Consider the following 20,755-nt stretch of genomic DNA (forward strand, 5'->3'; position numbering starts at 1 on the left):
AATTTTTGTAGTTCTCATTGTGATTTTTTTAGATTTTTATTTATTTATTTATTTATTTATTTATTTATTTATTTATTTATTTATTTATTTATTTATTATTTATTTATTTATTTACTTACTTACTTATTTATTATTTGTTTATTTATTATTTGTTTGTTTACTTATTAATTTATTAAGGATCACTTGCAAATATTTAATTTTTGTAGTTCTCATTCATTTTATGTGGCCTTAAAATGGAATAGGCCTACACAGAATTAAGAGTAAGCGATTCAAAACTTTCAAGTCCAAATAAGTACCTAATGTGTAAATATCCATGATTGAAATGCCAGAATTATTTTATGAATGCTATAATTATTTGCATTCCAGTTGATTTCACTTATGACAATAACGGGAATACCAAACTTGGTAATATTTATTTTGTGGCAGCCAACAACGAACAAATTTAAAGGCCCATTCAGTGATTCCAGCCAGTGTAACAAAATTAAAATTGTTTATAAATTACCTAAAAGGAAGTGAGAGTCATTCAGATTGTCATTAGGTATTATTTAAATGAAACTTTAATTTTGGCAAAAAATGAATTTAAAAAAATGAAGAAAACAGCAGTATTGGCAAAGTTGAAGCCCCATGTGTCTCCTATTGTTTTTGTTATGCGGGTTTCAGCTTAACTATTAGCAGGCTTACGTTATAGCACATCTACGACAGTAACAAAGTTGCCAAACCCTGAATTTTGATGATTTTTACGATCCTCCCAATGAGCAAATCACTGAATGGGCCTTTAACTTCAGAACAATACGGCTGAATTCCAGAGCATTATCGTCATAGGAAATGAACAATACCAAGTTCATGGCTACGGTATAACAACAGTTGATATTAACTGTGAACCGTAAGTTTCCTTATTCGGTCATAGTCCTGTGTTTGGAACTTTATGCATGACCGAGCTCGATATATATGAAAGGATCCAGAACCTGCAGGTTCAGGTTAAATTTACAGTTTTTTACTAGCAGTATTGTGGATAGCAAATTCGAGTTACATAATTGTGAACTTTAACAAGAAATGTCTTTAAAAAGACAACGCCATGGATGAAGATCATGTTTCATAATTTTGCATTGCAAGTACTTGGAAAGCTAGTAAATTTGAATGTTTGGCACAACTAACCGGGTGCGAAATATTGGCATTTATTGGTAAATACCACCAATGACATACTAGGAAATACTCAAAATTTTCATGTCGAAAGCTAAATTGGAAAATGTGTGCTAAATTGGTCTACATTTAATTCATACTTGTAACAAACGGCTCAATTGAAATCACATCCTCTGAGTTTTACAACAATTCAGATAACCTTAAGAATGTTTGCTGCTTAATTAAGGGATTTCATATCAACCACATTTCATGACAATCCAATTATCTATTATCAGTAACTGTTAACCTTGATATTGAAGCATGGTAATTAATTTCAGATATATTTATTCGCAATGTATAGTTTACTGGTAGTTACAATCACATCATAAGGCCACTAACAGTCAATTTTGAGTTTCCGTCACATAATTTCTGAAAACAAGTGAGGTAACTTTTTCATTATTCATTATTTTTCTGCCTTTCGTTATATGACTAACACGAATGTAAAATGTGTTGTTATTTGCCACTCACTCACTTGAAGATGGATGTTTAGCCCTAATGAGATTCAAAAGTATATTAAAAATAGTCACAATAATGAATTCAAATGAGGGTCAGAAAATGAAGTGAGGGCGGTGACGGGAAACTCAAAATCGACTTTCATTGGCCTAATCAAAAAGACTGATTTCTCAATCCCAGGGATTCCCGGTTGCTCTACACGTACCAAAAATGTATAAAACCAAAGCCACTATCTACCCCAATTACTGGTACCCCCCCCCCCTCGACGACTAGTGTCCCTCCCAACATCAATTAGTGTTGGTAGTAGTGCACTATTTATACCCAGCTCTGGTCAGATCAGGGAATGGTCAGATAATGCTCATTATTATTGTTTAATTAGTGGTCACACTTTACTTGTCAATGTTTGTTGACAGCTTATCAGTAGTCAGATCAGCAGGGGTGCAATTGTATCCTTTTTCATAGAGCAAAAGTGTTCAAAATGTTCTAAAAACCTTATTTCTGAACGGATTTTAATCGTTAACAAAGCAAAATGTATGTTTAATATATTAATTATTTCATTAATAGCAATTTCCTAAGTTTCCATCCATAAATAACCACAGAGCATTATCTGTTTACAAAATAAGTGTTTATTTTCAATTAGCCATCTTATCAGTAAAACTGATAGGAGGCCAAATTATAGTCAAATCAATTAGCCATCTTATCAGTAAAACTGATAGGAGGCCAAATTATAGTCAAAAAACAGATTCTTCGTCTGGTAGTCCCGGCAACCCAGTCTAAAAGTGGCTCAGTTGTAAACATATACACAACACAAACCGACTGTGAAGGAGCCTATATGCACGTAAACAACTTTCTAGTACATGTATAATAAAATCCGTTTTTGAGTATAATAAAGAAAGTCATGCATTGGCAACATGAAGGAAATACCTATTGCTAACTTGGTAAAATGCATACTCGTAGCCCAATCTTGTACATCATAGCACCCAGTTTGGGTTTGTAGTTTCGAAATGTTGCAATTAAACATAAGTTCTTTCAAATATGAAACGCTAAAACACAAATCTAGAACAAACAATCATTATATTTAGAAAGATATAGCAAACTTTCCATGATAGAGATTGGACCCAAGACAAAGTACACCCAAATTAGGTGACAATTCGGAATTAAGCCATGGCTGGAAAAAAATAAATAAAAAAGAATACATTGTGTACATACCCGCGCTTCGCGCGGGTCCCCGCTAGATGGGAGCGTTCACTATAAGAGGAATAATTACTGAACAGGTAGAATCATTGAAAAGGTACATTTTATTTATCTGTTCACCCGTTATCATAATCCCGTGACCCGTCCATATACCTTTTTGTCCTTTATTTTTCCTTCGTATTATCATGTCCACTGGTCTCTGGCTCGCTAGTCGCGTGGCTCTGCGCCGTTTACGCGCGAATTGGCGTAGTGCGCATTACGCACGCGGCGCCGACGCGCTGTCTGCCAGCTGCAGTGACGCGTAGGCTGACAACCGATTTTCATAACAAAAACCCCGTTTTTACCCATATTTTCACTGTTTTTGCAGCCAATTCTTGACCGTTTTCAACCAAATAAAGTTTAAACACGTTCCCGTATATTCATCGATCTCCCGTATGATTTCGCGACATTTGGATCGAAACTGACGGAGCCTTTATGTGCCCACATAGATAGATACATACATACATACAACATTCCCCTATTTATAGTAAGATGATCTTCATCCATGGCGTTGTCTTTTTAAAGACATTTCTTGTTAAATCTGTGTATAATACCGTAGGCTAATACCAGTGTACCAGACTGTATATTTCAAAACACTTAAATACCGTACCAAACAAATGTTGGATTATAAACGGTATAAAACGTTTTAATAACATTCAGAAAATATTTTCGAAAACTCGATGGAAACATTTTAACATAATCAGTGATAAATTTATAATTTTATAAAGTGTTGACAAAATATTTTGCTTTGCACAAATGTTTGCTAAAAATATTTTGCAATACCAGATTGACAACATTTTAACATGTTGTTTTTTCATATAAAAAGTTTTAAAAATGTTTTCATGATATTTAAATTTTATTAAAACGGTTTGACCAAAATCAAACACATTGGTGTGTTTGCTGGGTAGCCAGATTAAAAGCTGCACAGTCGTGTAGACACAAAACTGTATTATTATTACGTTTGATATGAAAATGGTATGACACAAAATGTATTCCATTTGCCGAAGGTGTTTCGTTTGAAGATTGATCTGAAGACTATCATGGCTATTATTATAATGCCGTAGGCCTATCCAGACACGCAGGCGAGTGCGGGGGTGCGGCCTCCTCCCCACCACCTCTTCCCTGGAAAGTTCCATATTTTCAAAATCCACCCCAAACAAAATGGGGGTGGGGTGGGGGTGAGGCTGTCACTGCAAAAACAAGTGTTTATATTTAAACACCATATTGTGTTTATCAGAGCAACACTTAATAAACACATAATTCATGTTAATGGTCTAACACTAATGTTAATTTTTCTAACACTAATGTTCATAAATTAACACTTGGTGTTATATTACAAACATTAGTGTTTGTAATATAACACCAAGTGTTAATTTATGAACATTAGTGTTAGACCATTAACATGAATTATGTGTTTATTAAGTGTTGCTCTGATAAACACAATATGGTGTTTAAATATAAACACTTGTTTTTGCAGTGTGATGTGGATCACGAAATGCCCTTTTAATAGATCGTAACATTTACCTTATGGGTATAAAGAAAGTCAGTATTCTCCGAGTCCGCGTGACACATCCCATTATTGAAGAACTCGCCTTCCCCCTCTCACCGGCCATGTGTGCACCAGAGGTGTGTGCACTATGTTCATTGGCGGCGCTACAAGGGAGGTTGAAACCCGGGATGGAAATCCCCCCTCAGTCAGAACTCCCCCAAGTAAAAACCCAAAATTACGATTGCTCACAAACCCCCCCCCCCCTTCCCCCAAAAATTCCTGGCGCAGCCACTGCCAAAAAAAACGGGATCTTTTTTATAGATCGTTATTATTTTAAAACACACAACAAGGTACCGGTAATCAAACAAGTAGAGAGTTAAATGATTATTAACCCCCTGGACACTACTGGCCATCTAACAGCATTTCTGATTGGTTGATAACTTGAAATGCTCATTTCATTTGACAATTATGACTAGGCTTTAAACTATTTATGGTCAAACTTGCATTTGCAGAAGATCTTATTAATACCCTCCTTGATTGGTTCAAAATTGGACACAATTCAGTTTGACCAATCGGATGGTAGTTCTCATTGGGTTAATAATTTTGCTTAGAAAATATTATCGATACACAAACGTAAAATTTACTGTCTACAGCAAATCAACTGCTCGGTGCTAGAAGTTGTTAAGTGCAATAGCTGCCCTGTAAACATATGGCAATTTACACACAGCATATTGTACTCATCTACACATGGCAGCTACACATGGCAGCTGTTGCACCTAACCACTTCTGGCACTGAGCAGTCAAAATATGTAGCTTTATTTATTATATTAGCTTGATGTACATTAACGTTTTGACCAATAACAACTTATTAGATAATACAAAAATATTGGTTATTTAACATCGAAAAATATCCATACACAAACGTACAATTTACTGTTTTACAGAAAATATGAGACTTTACTAATCATCTTTCCTGTGTAATAACAATTTGACCACAGAACTGTACAGAAGTGCATTATACGCTGGCGAAGTTACGTAATAAAGCGGATTAAATACCATAGCAATATGTGAAAATAATTTTGAATATATCGCGCTGCACTACAAGCAGGTTAAACTCATGACCCGTGTATGTCTGCAATCAAATATTGAATACAATACCGGTCTTTTCAAAGATACTAATCTTACAAGTGCGAGTGATCAGCATGACATGGTTCAATGCAGAGGTACAGCGTGAATGTACCAGTGCAGCGTGGTAAATTCAAAAATTGTTTTCACCTATTGCTATGGTAGTTAATCCGATAATTACATAACTTCGCCAGCGTATATCTACTAAAATATCTTTTGAAATACAAAATTCTTGCTTATCTTACTTTAAAAAAATATCAAAAAAGGGTCAACTGTTTTACTGTTTTAAATAAATTAATTGACTGTATCAATATCATCTTGCCGTAAAATATAATTATTATGAGTTGACCACCGCATTGTTACACCACAGAAGTACTGTACGCCTATAGTAGTACTGAAATACTTTTGATTTTAACATCTTGATTTTTGCATACGGATGATACCAGATTACTATAATCCGTTCCTACACTGTTTGAATTATGGGTAAAAAACCAATTGGGTAAAACATTTGAACCAACAATTGGGTTATTTGCAGTAATTCATCCAACTTTGGGTAAAAGTTTACTCAACCTATATTAGGTTTGTTCATGTGGCACCGTACCCAACGGTTGGCTAAAATGACACTTTTACCCAAAGGGTAACTCAAGTTGGGTAACAGTGCCGTAGAACCCAACCGTTGCGGGGTACCATATGAACCACTCTAATGGGATTTTTAACCCATTGTTGGGGAATTACTGAATATAACCGGATGTTGAGTAAAATGTTTTGCCCAACTGGTGTTTTTCCCAGTGTTCTAATATCGTATTGGCTAGCGCTAATTAACGAACAACCACAAGTTTCGTGATTCACCAACAAAAAGTCGGCATAATACAAAGGGACGGTTACTAGTTATATGGATTCATCAGTATGTGAAATTTTTGATCACGCACACCACACATACCCTAACGCATCCCTGATATCCTCTATGTGTAAACATCCGGGATAAACAGTAATACCCGACTGACATGAGGTCATCAAGCGCTCGGCCACCTTACCCTCATGGCCATCATGGTCATAGTGAGGAAGGTAAAGTTAAAGTATTATAAGCCTCGTCCAAATCTGTCAAATCAGAAAGGTTATCTAACCTTCCGCATACTTATCAAGAAATCGAAGGAAATATGGGAACACGTCCGTGGCTGCATTTTTACCCATAATGCAATCGATATGCCCGTAGTCCGGGACAACAAACCTCTCATAATTCTGACCCGGATGTGCTTCTGCAACTCGTTGTAGCGCTCTCGCTGTTGACGCCTGGTCAAAAGCTTTATTCTTCTCTCCACTACAAAACTGAATTGGAATATCCATATATGCTATCTTATCTTTATATTCCTGTGATTTCAGGCCCTTTTTGAAGTCGGGAAGATACGTGTCCTTTCCTTCGTCATTTACGAGATGCTCTTTGGCGAAGCATAGCGCGAAATGTTTCAGAAGCTTTGCATCCCCGTAACCGAACAGTTCATGCAAAGTCTCGTGGGTCGCACTGTTGAAATTACAGTGCTCGTAGAGAAGCCCATACAAGAAGGTAATCCTATGACAAACATGATTGTCGCAATGCTGGTCAAAAGCAGTGGTAACATCAGCCGTACCCTCAAAAAATTGATCCAAGATCTTCCCCATCCAATTCTGTTCTGAATCTGTGTAGGCCGTGAGTCCCTCCACTCCGATACCGTAAAGAATCTGCGGTAACTTCAGGTGTGCCTTAAACCAGTTGAGTCTGGTAGGCACATTGACGAACCCTGACTGAGATATGATCAAATTTCGGACTTTTCCATGCAGTTTACCCGCCAAAATCGACGCACACGTGATCGCTGCGCCTGCGCAGTGAGCTAATATCTGTATATTCTTCTGATTGGTGACGGCGAGTATTTTCTTCACACCGGCTGGTACGTCATATTCTGCACATAAATCGATGGTGGTCTTATCATTGGCAGACGGTAACATAATCGAAGCGCGCCATTCCAGCAGCCAAACGTCATATTCTTCCGCGAAAAGAAACTCCACCAAGTTGGTGTCTACTGTGTCGAGAGAAAATATCTTGGAAGAGACTCCCATTCCGTGCACAAGCATCACAGGGCCTTTGGAGCCCCCTTGGTATCGCGTAAGGTACAGTTCCACACCGTCCTCAGTCTCGATCGGATAAACTTTCGCTTCTGTGCCATTCAACTTTAGAGGGCGTTTTTCTCTAGGTGGCGCTGTTGGATCAAATGGTGTACACCCGGATGTAAATGCTCCATAGATTTGCCACATGTTGCCCATAAAGAATGTGCAGAATTTGGTCTTCCATTTCAGTCGTTCCAATTTGCCCGATGTATGCGTGACTTCAATAGTGGAAAGCTTCTTCACGATGTCTCCGCCTCTGATCTGCAACTTTGCCTTCCCAATTTCATCACCATCCTCACTTTCTCCTTTATACACAGATATCTCCAACCGCGTTGTGTCCTTCTTACCAATCTCAAATGCAGAATCCTTGTGAATCAGTTTGTGTCCCTTCAGGTAGTACACAGCACCTTCGGCGCTTGTTAAATTCATAGTGTAAGTCATTTCGCGCGATTGGACCTTATCTTCACTCAGCGAGAACATGGTGAAATACCCGTTAGATACAGTGAGAGGACACGATGAGAGGATCTCACAGGTGAGGTTTCCATGGACTCGGGCTTGATGAGTTTCATCCTCGTTTAGCATCTGTTCAACATCTTCACTTTCTATCGTGAGGATGACTTCACAGGGACCAGTGTTTTCTCCGATTGTCATCTGTCCTCCCAAGCGTTCGGTGAATCGGATACCAGGTCGTGCTCTGGTGGACTCCAAATCTGTGGATTCATAAAAATGCGTTTGTTATCAGATTATGAAGAGATCGGAGGGGTGCGGTAATATAATGCACTAAATCAAAGATTGAGGGCTCGGGACCTGAGAGCACTTCAAGCACACCAAATTACATGCTGAATACGAGGAATATCGTTCAGATATCAAATAATTCAGATTTTTTTAATTCGCGATATAATACAAATTTTATGACAAATTATTAAAAAAATAAAATAAAGAAGCATACTATATTAATGAAATCATCATGATCAGTTTACATATCGACAGTGAATATTCAGTGGCTCCTATATTAGCGCCTATTATGAAATCATAAAAATTATACAACTTCGAGCAATTTTTGAATTTCCATAATGTCGTAAAACCATGTTTTGTTTTATGCCCTTTAATGAGAGAAAATTAATTGCAAGTTAATATTTCATGATCACATAAAACCCTCTCCATTTGCAGATGGTTTCACTCTTCTCAAAATTTGTCTCATATTTAGTGGCACAAGTTAGTAACTCATTTCAATAATAATAATTTAAAAATGACCTGGAGCTTGTGGGGTACGGTATGAGTTTTTTATGTCATTCTATGAGTAAACCAAACATATTGGGGATAAACGTGTCCTGATGGTTGCGATTGGACTATCCCAGTTGAAATCCATACACCCCCTAAATGAATGAATGAATGAATGAATCTTACTAATCCACACAGGGAGTGTGAATTTCAAATGGGGTTACCTGAATCGGTGAATCCATTTGAAATCTACACCCCCTGTGTGGGAGATTAAGGTAGTGTCTTCCATAGGGGGTGTATGGATGTCATCTGGAATAGCCCATTGCTAATCCTAGCCCTAGCTCATTATTTTAACTGATGATATCTCCTATCGATGCATTCTATCATCTGATCATACTGGTAGTAACTGCACGGATATCGTTACAATTGTATGAGTACATTAAAATTTTAAGACTAATCTGGATCCATGTTCCATCTCGTTTCCTCAGGAAGCATTATTTTCCTGGTACATTTTTTCTTGACAGAAGATGATACCATTGGTTTCCTGGTATATCTTACTCGACTTGCTACAAAACGTTTATCTCTGACATTGATATTCGGAAATTCTTAGTCACCGGACATTGTTAAGCGTTGCAAGGTAATGCAAACCAAGACGATCGCTTGTGTAACAGCAGGTAGGTCTTTTGATATTCATTTCTTTAAAACCATTCATCACAGATTAATGAAGTGTAGTACTTGTAGTCCTAAAGAATTTCTATTGAATAGCATTGGTTTGATGTTTCAACGTTTTAAGTGCAATTGTGTAACTTTTTGAACTGAAATTAGATAACAAGCATCTTAACATTTATACTGACTGATTGGATTATTCCATTTGACCCTCTCCCTAAAGATTGTGGAATTCTAACTAAATTCAACAGTTTATTATTCCAGATCCTACCATTACCCTACCATCCATACAAAGTGGAAGAGGTGTGGAAAATTCTGTAATTTCAAACAAAATTGTTTAATTTTATGCCAAAATAGTGCAAAATTCAACTAATTTGATTAAATATTTGAACAATTTGCGGCTGGGAAACTGGCAAATATGTCAACCTGGAATGAATAACGTGCAACTGGAATTGCGGTGGCAGCGAATCTTCCACAGGGGCAGTATGAGTGTTATTTTGGATGCTTGGAATAGTCCATTGCAATAAAAATTCAATTTGATCTAAATTTTTCTGTTCTACGATTTACATGATCTTCAATCGCAATATTGTGTAGATATTGACAAATGAAATCTCTCCAATCAGAATTTTACACATAACCACTTGAAATGATTGATTATGGGTACTTGGAATCGAGCAATGGAAATCTACAATGAATAAGTTTGATAATCATTTTCTTCATGTTCCAAAACTTACCTAGGACCTTAGAGCTTTCGAAATCTATACTCCATCCTCGTTCCTCAGCCATAAGTCTCATGCCTCTCTCAGCAACCATGGAGATAGTCAAACAGGGATTAATACCTAAACTTCGCGGCATGACAGATCCATCCAAAACATACAAGCCTTGATGCACCTCTGATGAATCCCCTACAAAAACCTGTCCCGCGTGGTTAACCACCCCACCAGCACCGGTCTCGCCCATACCGCAGCCTCCCAAGGGATGCACGGTAACAATACCCTTTGTGTCTCGCATTTTAGCAGCCAGTCCAGCCCAGTAGGGATTCGGTATGAACGTTCCCTTCAAAGACGTTGTTGCGTGTTCCATTGTAGACCTTACTCTTTCAAAGTTCTCGCTTTCACCAATGTTGGGATAGTTCACCCACACTCGATCGGTTTCTTCATCCAGTTTCAACTCACCGGCAGCAGGATCATGACCTACTGCTAAAAAGGCAATTGTGTTCTTCATGCCCTTCCCGATAACATGACGTCCAGTCTTTTGAACGTCGCCAGATGTAGTGTCTTTACCAGATTCTAGAAATCGTATCACTATATTGTACGGTAATGATGTTGACGATGGAGGCGTACCGTCTTCCAGCACGAAGCATTGGTCAACAGTTTTACCCTCCTGCTCACGCATATCAATAATGGATGTGACACACGGTCCCGGTGCTTTATGGGGTTTCTTCCTGATCTTAACCAGCGGCTTCCCAACATGTCGCACAACCGATTCCCCGTTGTAGCTGAAACCTACCGCGTCTCCATTAGTCGTGAACCTCTTACCAAGATTGGGTGACAACTCAAGACCAAGAATCTGTGATTTGAGAAGTATGTCGGTTGAGCCTAATGCTCCTGCTCCTAAGATGACCACATTGGCGCGGACTATTTGCTCCTTCACCTTGAATGATTTCTGCTTGCGGAGATGGTGGACGTAGTGAACTCGCCATCCATCCGAGACGGGATCTTTGACTACGCCTCGTACTTCAACCTGAAAGGACATAGCATAAAATAAAATATGGCAATTTCAGACCAAAAGGTTGGTAAGTAAGTAAATTAGTTAGTAAGTAACATAAACTAATATGGACTGATACCATTTCATGGTTCAGCAAAAAGTGAAGTTGAAGTTGAGTATGCCGACTGCACTATGTAGTCATGTCGTTAACTCTTGAAATACCTAGTATGTAAAATGTTAATAACAAACAGCCCCTGACAAATAAATCGTTTGGAGTACCTTAATTATTAAGTAACAGACTTTTTTCAACTAAGAATTTCCACAGGAGAAGCGATTACTTTTGGTAAGGTACGCCCCTAACATGTCTCAGTTGAAATGTGAGACCTGTTCATCAAGTAGCATTGTCATATACTTGGCGCGATATTCAATTCCCTGTCATCATACAACATAAGCCTTTATTTTGAAATAGACCACAGTGGTGATTAAAAAGATATCGTGAACATTGAATATAGGCCTCACATGCATCTTTCCAGGACTCCAGATTTTTTATGTTGCTGTTTGTGCTTTTATTTTGTTTTTGTTTGTTTGCTTTTACACGACAGAACTGTTAACACCGTTAAGATTCGCCTAAGGGCGCATTTGGGCTCCTTTGCCTATGGGTAAATTTCATGTACAAATAGAGAGCTCCCTCCTCTGAAATCCAAACAAGAATTAAGGTTCCGTGTCCTTATTTTGATGATGGGAATATTACGGGAGGGCACTTTTAATGTGCGCCTAAAAAATAGCGCCATTAGGCGAATCTTTACGGTATATTATAACACACATACCTGCGTAAATATCTTCGCTCCGTGTGCTTTTGCATCCGGCAGGTAATTCATGTTGAGCGTGTTCTTTGCTCCAGTGTTACACCCACCGCAGCAATTGCCGCAGCTAATGCATGCCGGCTGAGGAATTCCTGCACTGTTCTTTTCCTTATCATTGAAGTTCACCAACAATGGAGTCCTAAAGAAAACAAAATAACATCATAACATCAGCTTGTCACAGTCAATGAGTGAATTAGGCAGAGGGCTTCTCGATTAGGCTGGATCCTTCAGTCTTTCAACAACTACGCACGGTCATCGGGTTGTGCTGTTGGTGAAAAAGGCAACGTGAAGGATTGTGGGTAAAAAAAGGCGCCGCCATTAGAGGCCAGAAGGATTCAGGCTACTTCTCGATCGTCAAATAACTTGGTAGCATAAACCTGGGAGAGATTGCGCGTGCGGAAGTACTAATTATGGAACTTCTCAGGCAGACTGGGCATTTCTATATGCTAGCTTTAGAAGCACGTTTGGGACACAGATATTGGAACATCTGTGTTTGCACGGATGGTTGGGTTGGTGTAGGTGCTTGGATTTATTGGCGCTTTGGTTACTCAGATCATTTGCGTCACAAGAGACAACAAGGCAGACACATGCTTAGGGAAGAAGGCAAAATACATGAGGAAACCGGAGAACTAGAAGAAAACATGCAAGTGCAAGAACGCGGTACCCAGCAAACACAAAAATGTTTTTAAAACGTTATAAACAGTTTGGTTTAGGTAGAAACGTTTTAACAACATTAAATCTCAGGTTATATAAAGGTCATGAAAACACACTACAACAATGTTTTTAAAATGTTTTCAAAATGTTATTTTCAAATATTTGTGCAAATATTTTTGCCAAATATATTGTCAACACTTAGATAACATACATGAGAATATTTGCAGCAGGTTATTATTCAAAAATGTTTTTGAATGTTACGAAAACATTTTATACCCTTTATATACCCTTTATATAGACCGACATTTAAACGATTTATGCAACCTTTTCTAACCTTATGCGAATGATGTCAAACACGTTTTGAGTTTGCTGGGTATGGATTGAATTCAAATACACGTAAAGTCGTCTGGGACTCGGACAGAGACCTCAGTTTCACGTCCCCCTCTTTGGAGGGAGGGCGGAGATTTTTTGTTTCTTTCTTTTTCCCCCAACTTTTCTTCTTTTTAGACCCCATCTAGAGTTGCACTTAAGTTTTAAAAACGTCAAATTTTAATATGAACATTGAAAAATAAAAAAAAATGAAACGAATTATTTTTTATTTGACCTCTAATTGAATATTTGACTCCATTTTCATTTGAAAAATAAAAAATGAAACGAATGAATTTTTTATTTGACCTCTAATTGAATATTTGACTCCATTATTTCAGCTCAAAATCCAACAAACAATAAAAAAAAAAAATGATGCGAAAGAGAAGCGTGGGCTACTGACAAAAAACAAGTTGAACTTTTACAAGCGTGGGCTACTGACAAAAAAAAAAGGAACTTTTACCACCTGAGACCATTTAGGTATTATGGTCTCAGGTTACCACACAAGACACAATATGAAATGAAAGTAAGCAACAGGAAAACAATAACATAGGCCTATAAACATTTTTATTTACAGAAAATGCGGAAACGTGTGGGCAACTCTCCGAAAATAAAAGTTTGAAACATATCCCCATGAAATCGCCATCTATCCCAGTTCATATTGACACATATTGGAAATTAAACAATAACAAACATGACAAGACAGAAAAAGCTGAAAGCGTGTGCGACAACAAAAACACGAAAACAATATTATTTTATAATAATTGCGGAAAAGCTGTCAGAACGCGTGGGTAATTATCAAAACAAAATAGCTTGCAACCACTTCCCACACATAAATCGCAATCTTTATTCACAGCTACTATACTCTTGGCATGGAACAACAGAAATAAATATATAACTGTTGCACAAAAAAGCGTTTGAATTCCCACTTACTTTTTTTATATTAATTACCATAAAGCTGTAACTTCATTTGCTTAAAATATAAGTTTACTATACTGTTGAGAACAATAACAGACAGTGAACAAAATCCACTGACCATTGATCCAGGATTCGAACCTTCGGTGCTCTAGTCCAACGCTTTTGGTTCGGTTATCTTTTAAGTTAGCCACTACTTTCTTTCCCACAATTAATATTAACCCCCTGAGCACTACCTGCCGATCTAACATTGCCTCTGATTTGTTAATTACATGATATCTTCGCTTTAGTCACCAATCAGAATGGAACTTTGCTAATAATTCACCCAAATTTTTGTGCGTGGTAAAATTATTCTAACAATGTTGCTGATTGGGCCAATTGATGATAAAACTTCTTTTTGGCCAATCGGCAGATAGATCTCATGGGGTTAAACAACTTATTGGTTACTGGTTACCTTTTGAATATTTTTGTGGCATCGAGTGATTCTATGTCGGCAATGTGGGCAGCTGCTTTGGCCATTCTGGCCATTTTGGGTAGTTCTGGAAACTTTTCGGGGTATACTGAAGGTTGTAGCATGTCCAATGCTCGCTTTTTATCCGTGTTGTTCATTGTTTCTAGATCCTCACGAAGTTTCTTTGGCCAAACCTTATAGGATAGAAAGATATATAAAAAATAAAGTAATGTGAAAATGCAAGTATTGAAAAAATAATGGTGGAAAATCTCGGTAATTTTAATGTAACTATGATCAACGTTACTCAACTATTTCGGTAAAAAAAAATTTTGATACCTCAATAGTTAAGTTGTTCATAAACATGATAAACTGTAATTAGACCAAGTATACACTGTTAGAACACTGGGTAAAATACCTGTTGGTAAACATTTTACCCAATATTTACTTATTTTTAGTAATTTGCCCAATATTGGGTATTATTATTTATATCAGGCTTTTGAGCGATACAATAAAACTGCATATTGTACAATATTTGCAGAATACCCGGATGCAATACAATATTTTTTTTAAATATTGTACGCGTATCGCGTTCGCGTCGCGCGTTACCAACACGCGTCATGATACAACAGCACAACAATACAGACACCGCGGCTCACAGGAGATTTCGTACTGTATAAACAAGTAAAATCACAAACTTAATTCGCGGCAATTCTGGATGATGATAACCTTCCTCAGGAAATAATAATTCATATCTACAAATAAACCTATATATGATTATTCTGAAATTGTCTTTGGAGAGTAAAGAACAGAAAACAAGAAGGTCAAAAGGTAAGCTTACATTACAATACACATTGGTTAGGCCCGGTGGCTAGGTAAGCTTAAATTTTCATTTTACCGCATAGCAAAAGCCTGATATAAATAATAATAATAATATTGAATGGCTTATTTTCATGTGATACAAGAATATATTGCACTCGATAGAAAAATATTGCACTCGTCTTCGACTCGTGCAATATTTTTCTATCTCGTGCAATATATTCTTGTATCACACTCAAAGCCATTCAATATTATATAAAAATTATCCAACATTGGGTAAAACTGGGCAAATGACATTTATGAGGGATGCGCCTCCTATTATCCATGTAGTACAGCTGCATCCGGGTCCACACCACCCCTCTACCTCACCACACATCCCGAGGACTGCTTCTATATAATACACACACGTGTATTACTAACAACATCCTGAAATACTCTTGGGTTGCAGTTCAAGGCAACTGGGCAAGCTGACTTTATATGAGGGATGTGCCTCCTATTAGCCCCATATCCATGTCGTACAGCTACATCCGGGTCCACACCACCCCTCTACCCACCACACACCCCGAGGACTGCTTCTATACACGTGTATTACTAACCTCATCCTGGAATACTCTGGGGTCGCAGTCCAGTGCCACATTGGCATTAATTAGTGATGTGCCTCCCAAGCCGCATCCTTGTAGTACAGCTACATCCGGACTTATTACAAAATCAAAGAGACTGGTTGGGTCACCTAATAATAATGGATAATAATGGATGGAAGATTAGTTTACATGTTTTTCCTAGATTTATGCCTCGTTAACCCGAAGCCAACCAGAGCGCACTAAAGCTCACTATTAAAACCACTGCTCGTGCATACATTCCACGTGATGCAATGACGCAATCAGCCTAAGTCATACTCAGGGAATCGCTGGCCGGGCTAGCGTAACCCCCGTGGCAAGAGGCTGGTGCCATCTTTAGCGTGGCATGCGAGGGGTCCGAGGTTCAAATCCCGGGGTACAAAGTGACTTTTTTGTTGATCTTCACTCCTTTTTCGTGCTCCGATAGCAATAGCATGTGTCTTCCATAAGAGGTGTATGGATTTCAACTGGAATATTCCAATATAATGTTGATTTCGTGTTCTCTTAAAATGGATGTTTCTCAAATGCGAAATGTAGGCTTTTTACACGGCATAAGAAAGCTTAGTCCTTAGTGCCGGCCTCGACAGCGCGCCCAATTGGGTACGTCTGAAGGGCGCTACGAAAACTCCGAGGATCATCACGGAGAATAATCCACTTTGTAAGTAATTCGGCTTGTACCTGCTACTTTAATAAGATACCAACAGCGTAACAACTTACCGACTGTTTTATTCCCATGAAATGTCATTTGTACCTCTTTAGCGGAATTCAATTCCGTCTCAGGGAAATCTCCGGGTCTCCATTCCCGCCCTTTCTCCAGGACACACACCTTTTTCCCCGCTCTGGCTGCTCTACTGGCTGCGATGGAGCCGCCGTATCCTGAACCAATAACTATGACGTCATATCGAGCATCAATATTGGAGTGTGCGGAAGAGAGATAGAAGTCCCCATAGTTTGGTTGAAACTGCGAATGAAGTCATATGGTATAATGTAATTAATGGTATTGCATGATATGGGGGGGTTCAGAAACCAGCATCATAAGCTCCTTCATCACTGTTCCCCCAACAGTGTACACTGTCCTGACGGACATGCATGCGCACACGATTGTGCATTCTTTGCCTGTGTCGCTGTCTCGATTACGGTTATATGCCATAGTGTATATGATTTAGGCTGTAGGTCTATGCTGTAGCCGGGGGTGCGGGATGTGCAACCATAGCCGTGAGCCGTTGTCAGTTTTTACTACTATAACGCCGAAAAGTAGACCCGTGTTAAGAGTGCTATTAGTTGACCTGTCTGGTCTATATTTTGTGTGTTTAAAAGAAAGTCAGACAAAGTATAGACTTGAATTAATAATTTATGATGCTTCTGACGATATGTCACAAGAACATTCTCAAAATAAAATATTTTGATATTCACAAAATAAAATATTTTGATATTAATGCGCGATTATATAAGGCCCGCCGATTACGAGCTGATCAAAGTGTATCCCACCGATAATACTTACGTAAGAACTTGAACTCGATGCTGACCCCATGGTGTTGAAGCCGTCTGACAAGATACTGTGCCAAATAAAGGATAGTGATCTGGACTATGTTGTCTGGAATGCCGTAACTCTATGGTGTGCGCATGTTAACCTAAATTGACCCCCAAAAAATTAGATACAAACGATTCTTAAGTTGAAAATACTATTTATTCAATATCTATTCAAATTTTTTTATTCGACGTTTTATTCGAAGCATTATGTTATTTAACCTGTTTCAACTCATTTTAACGAGTGTTTGTTGATGAATCGTCAATTATATATTTTACGTCGAGTACATGTATATGATAGTGGAAATATACATGTATTAATGATTTTACGCTAACAAACATTAGAAGATGGAAATGGAATAGATTCAGTAATAAATACTTGTTGCACTGAATATTCGACGTCTATGACGTGCGATCGCTGCCATAAATAGGCAAATTGACATATGTCAATTTCGCTGAAAGAAATTGACATATGTTGATTTTGACCAATAGGAGAACTTGTAATTGCCATAAGTAAACTAATGTACATGAAATCGACATATGTCATTTCCAAGGGTGGACATTGACATATGTCCATTATTTAAAACCACTTGCGCTGTTTGCATCAATTTTATGTTGTGTAATTGGCTGCGTGACTGCTTCCCTATACCTGATTGGTTAAAATTGTTCTCAACCATTTTGAGGTATAAATCGACATATGTCAATTTCAAGACATGTGATTCCTTGCAGAAAAGAATACTCCCAAAAAGACATCCAATGCGCCCAACAGATGTGCAATGCATAATGCTACGGGCTGTCGTTATACGTACGTTGACCGCTTTTGGCCCACCCAAAAATCTTTGCCACCCCTATAACCCCCTCCTCCCCTCCAAGTACACATCGTTATTGCACCACCCCAAGACCGGCACAGGAAATAAGCTTCCATCCATGTAGACTCTTACACCATGTACATGTTATGTCGTACATTGTATTTTTAAAAACAAGCCTTTTTATTTAAGCCATTTACTTTATACCAGCTAATACTCAATATGAAACGATATTTAGTACTCATTTTAGAACGAAAAACATGTTGAAATAGTTGTAGAATAATATAAGAAAATGTAACAAGCGACCTAAACATACAAATATACAATGATTGATGAGGGTCATAAACAGTCAAGTGATAGAGCTCGTACTCCGAGGTGTATTTTTGGTGCATTCGTAGCGTAGTGATTTGGAAATTGTCATATGTCAATTTCTAAATTGGCATATGTCGATTACATTTTGAATTTTTCTGGCGGTAATTTCAGCCAATGAGGCGGAAGGCCGGTTGCAGCAACCAATAAACAGTAATAAATTCGACACTAGTTTTCAAATAATGAGCATATGGCGATTTCTCGCAAGGTAATTGACATATGTACATTTTAGGTAAATTAGCTTACTTATGTCGATTACAAGTTCTGCTATTGGATGAAATCAACATATGTCGATTTCACTGAAAGAAATTGACATATGTCAATTTGTCCATTTATGGCAGCGATCGCACGTCATAGACGTCAAATAAAAAAGTGTGAACCAGGCATAATATACCTGTTTATAGCGTGGTCCCGGGAGCGTGGTTCAATAATTTGAGCATAGGCCTATGATTTGATGTATGGAGCGTGTAATTATACACTGCCATGACAGATGGAGCAAATACAAATTATAAAATGTGAGACAAACAAAGTTTAAGGGTACACGATGTATCGTTGGTCAAAGCAGCCAAAGAAATCGATTTTCATTATCAAAATCAATATATTATTGAAAAATAACACTTTGATGTTTTGCAAAACTTCATTTTACAAATTATATACTTTGAAAACTTGTTTGATTTATTGTTGTTAATGAGTTATGTACATTTTACAAAAGTGTTGTTGTTTCAGCCCTCTTTACAACATAACTCAAGAACCACAGCCGCTACAAAAGTATATCTGTGATATTTGAATTCTTCTACACACTCCCTATGAAATGATCAATGCTAATTTTACCAAAGCTCACTACCATTCGCAAGATGCTGTGAACTACCAAATCGCAACAGTTTAAAATAGTTGCTAACCTTAAATCCTCCAGTCTGAGCAATCGATATAAATTCAATATTTTGAAAAGTTGCATCGATCCATGAAATAAAATCATAACTTGATCATTTTACCTTGAGCTGCACTGGAATTGTCGAAATGAAAAGCTTCAGTGAAATATTCGATCTAACACACATAAGTCCGTCGTGGCATATCTAGCCCAGTCGTTTCGGCTGAGTTTACCTCCAAATCTGAGCATCTGCGTAGGCAAGACAATCAATTTATACAAAATTAGGATTGAAAATATTTATGTTTAAAATGTTTTATATCGAAATGACGTAAGATCAGATTTTAAAACGTTACATACGAAAATAAGTTATTCAGAGTAAGTTTGCGTCAACGGCTGTATAGTTATTCTTGGTTATTATTATTCAATGAACAGCCGACCGTCATAACAGAATATATAGGGCAAGTTTATTTATTGTCAGCCAGTGAACCCACAAGTTCCTTTGAAAATGAAAATAAATGTTTGAACCCGAACTCTGAAGTATAAATGGTATGGTGGAAACCCGTGGAATATCGTGACGCAAATTATACATTGTCTTAACAATAACATGTATTTATGATGTTTATTTCAAAGGGGGAAAACAGTAGCAGTATTTATAGGCATATGCTATGATACAGGGTGTATCCAAAAATGTTACCAAATTTAAATAATTCTTTTTTCGACTAAAAAAGAATGGGATATCGAACATATATTTTATATATTTTTATTGGTGGAGTGTAGCATGATGTTGGCTATTAAATTAGTCAATACTTTTCCGTATGATTGAAGGTTTTAGTAGAGCCTGCTGGGACATGACAAATTCCAATTTCTATACATTAAGCCATATCGTCACTCTACTACGATAACTGCCTAAATCATTTTTGTATTTTGAGAACAAAGTACAAAATGAGGTTCAAGCATGCATCCGTTACGTAACCACCCTGATTAGTTCTGATTATTCCCTTTAGGTTGTAGGCCTATATCATTATCATTTTGTTCTTGCAATGCGATTATCGAATCAAGTAAATTTTCTATCTTCCAAATTTGTCTCAGAATTTCATGATTTTACGGCAAAAACTACAACAACAAAATTAGACAATTGAAAAATTCAAATGCTGAGACATAGCTTTTATTTAGCCTTAGGCCAAAGAAATGTCTCGTTTTCCCCGCGTGCATTTGATTTATGCTGTGCGTTTGCTCGAGCAAAATTGCAGAAATTTAATTTAATTTTTAATTTTGTTTTTACATTTTAACG

At 37.5% G+C, this 20,755-nt stretch overlaps 1 protein-coding gene across 3 annotated transcripts in view; it reads right to left on the minus strand.

The window, feature by feature from the left end:
- Positions 1-4,988: 4,988 nt before the first annotated feature.
- The window catches only part of LOC140141169 (uncharacterized), a 55,292-nt gene continuing 39,525 nt past the window's right edge, over positions 4,989-20,755 (minus strand). For 2 of the 3 annotated variants that reach the window (XM_072162963.1, XM_072162962.1), the window contains 8 exons: positions 19,589-19,713; positions 17,396-17,525; positions 16,612-16,855; positions 15,874-16,007; positions 14,465-14,655; positions 12,040-12,214; positions 10,240-11,248; positions 4,989-8,328 (listed from right to left, as the gene is read on the minus strand). In XM_072162963.1, coding sequence (XP_072019064.1) covers positions 6,599-8,328; positions 10,240-11,248; positions 12,040-12,214; positions 14,465-14,655; positions 15,874-16,007; positions 16,612-16,855; positions 17,396-17,425 — 3,513 coding nt within the window. In that variant the 5' untranslated portion in view covers positions 17,426-17,525; positions 19,589-19,713 and the 3' untranslated portion in view covers positions 4,989-6,598. The remainder of the gene's footprint in view (positions 8,329-10,239; positions 11,249-12,039; positions 12,215-14,464; positions 14,656-15,873; positions 16,008-16,611; positions 16,856-17,395; positions 17,526-19,588; positions 19,714-20,755) is intronic. The other variant, XM_072162964.1, reaches the window with a different exon arrangement.

The sequence above is a fragment of the Amphiura filiformis genome, chromosome 19 (assembly GCF_039555335.1).
Source record: "Amphiura filiformis chromosome 19, Afil_fr2py, whole genome shotgun sequence".
Taxonomy (NCBI): domain Eukaryota; kingdom Metazoa; phylum Echinodermata; class Ophiuroidea; order Amphilepidida; family Amphiuridae; genus Amphiura; species Amphiura filiformis.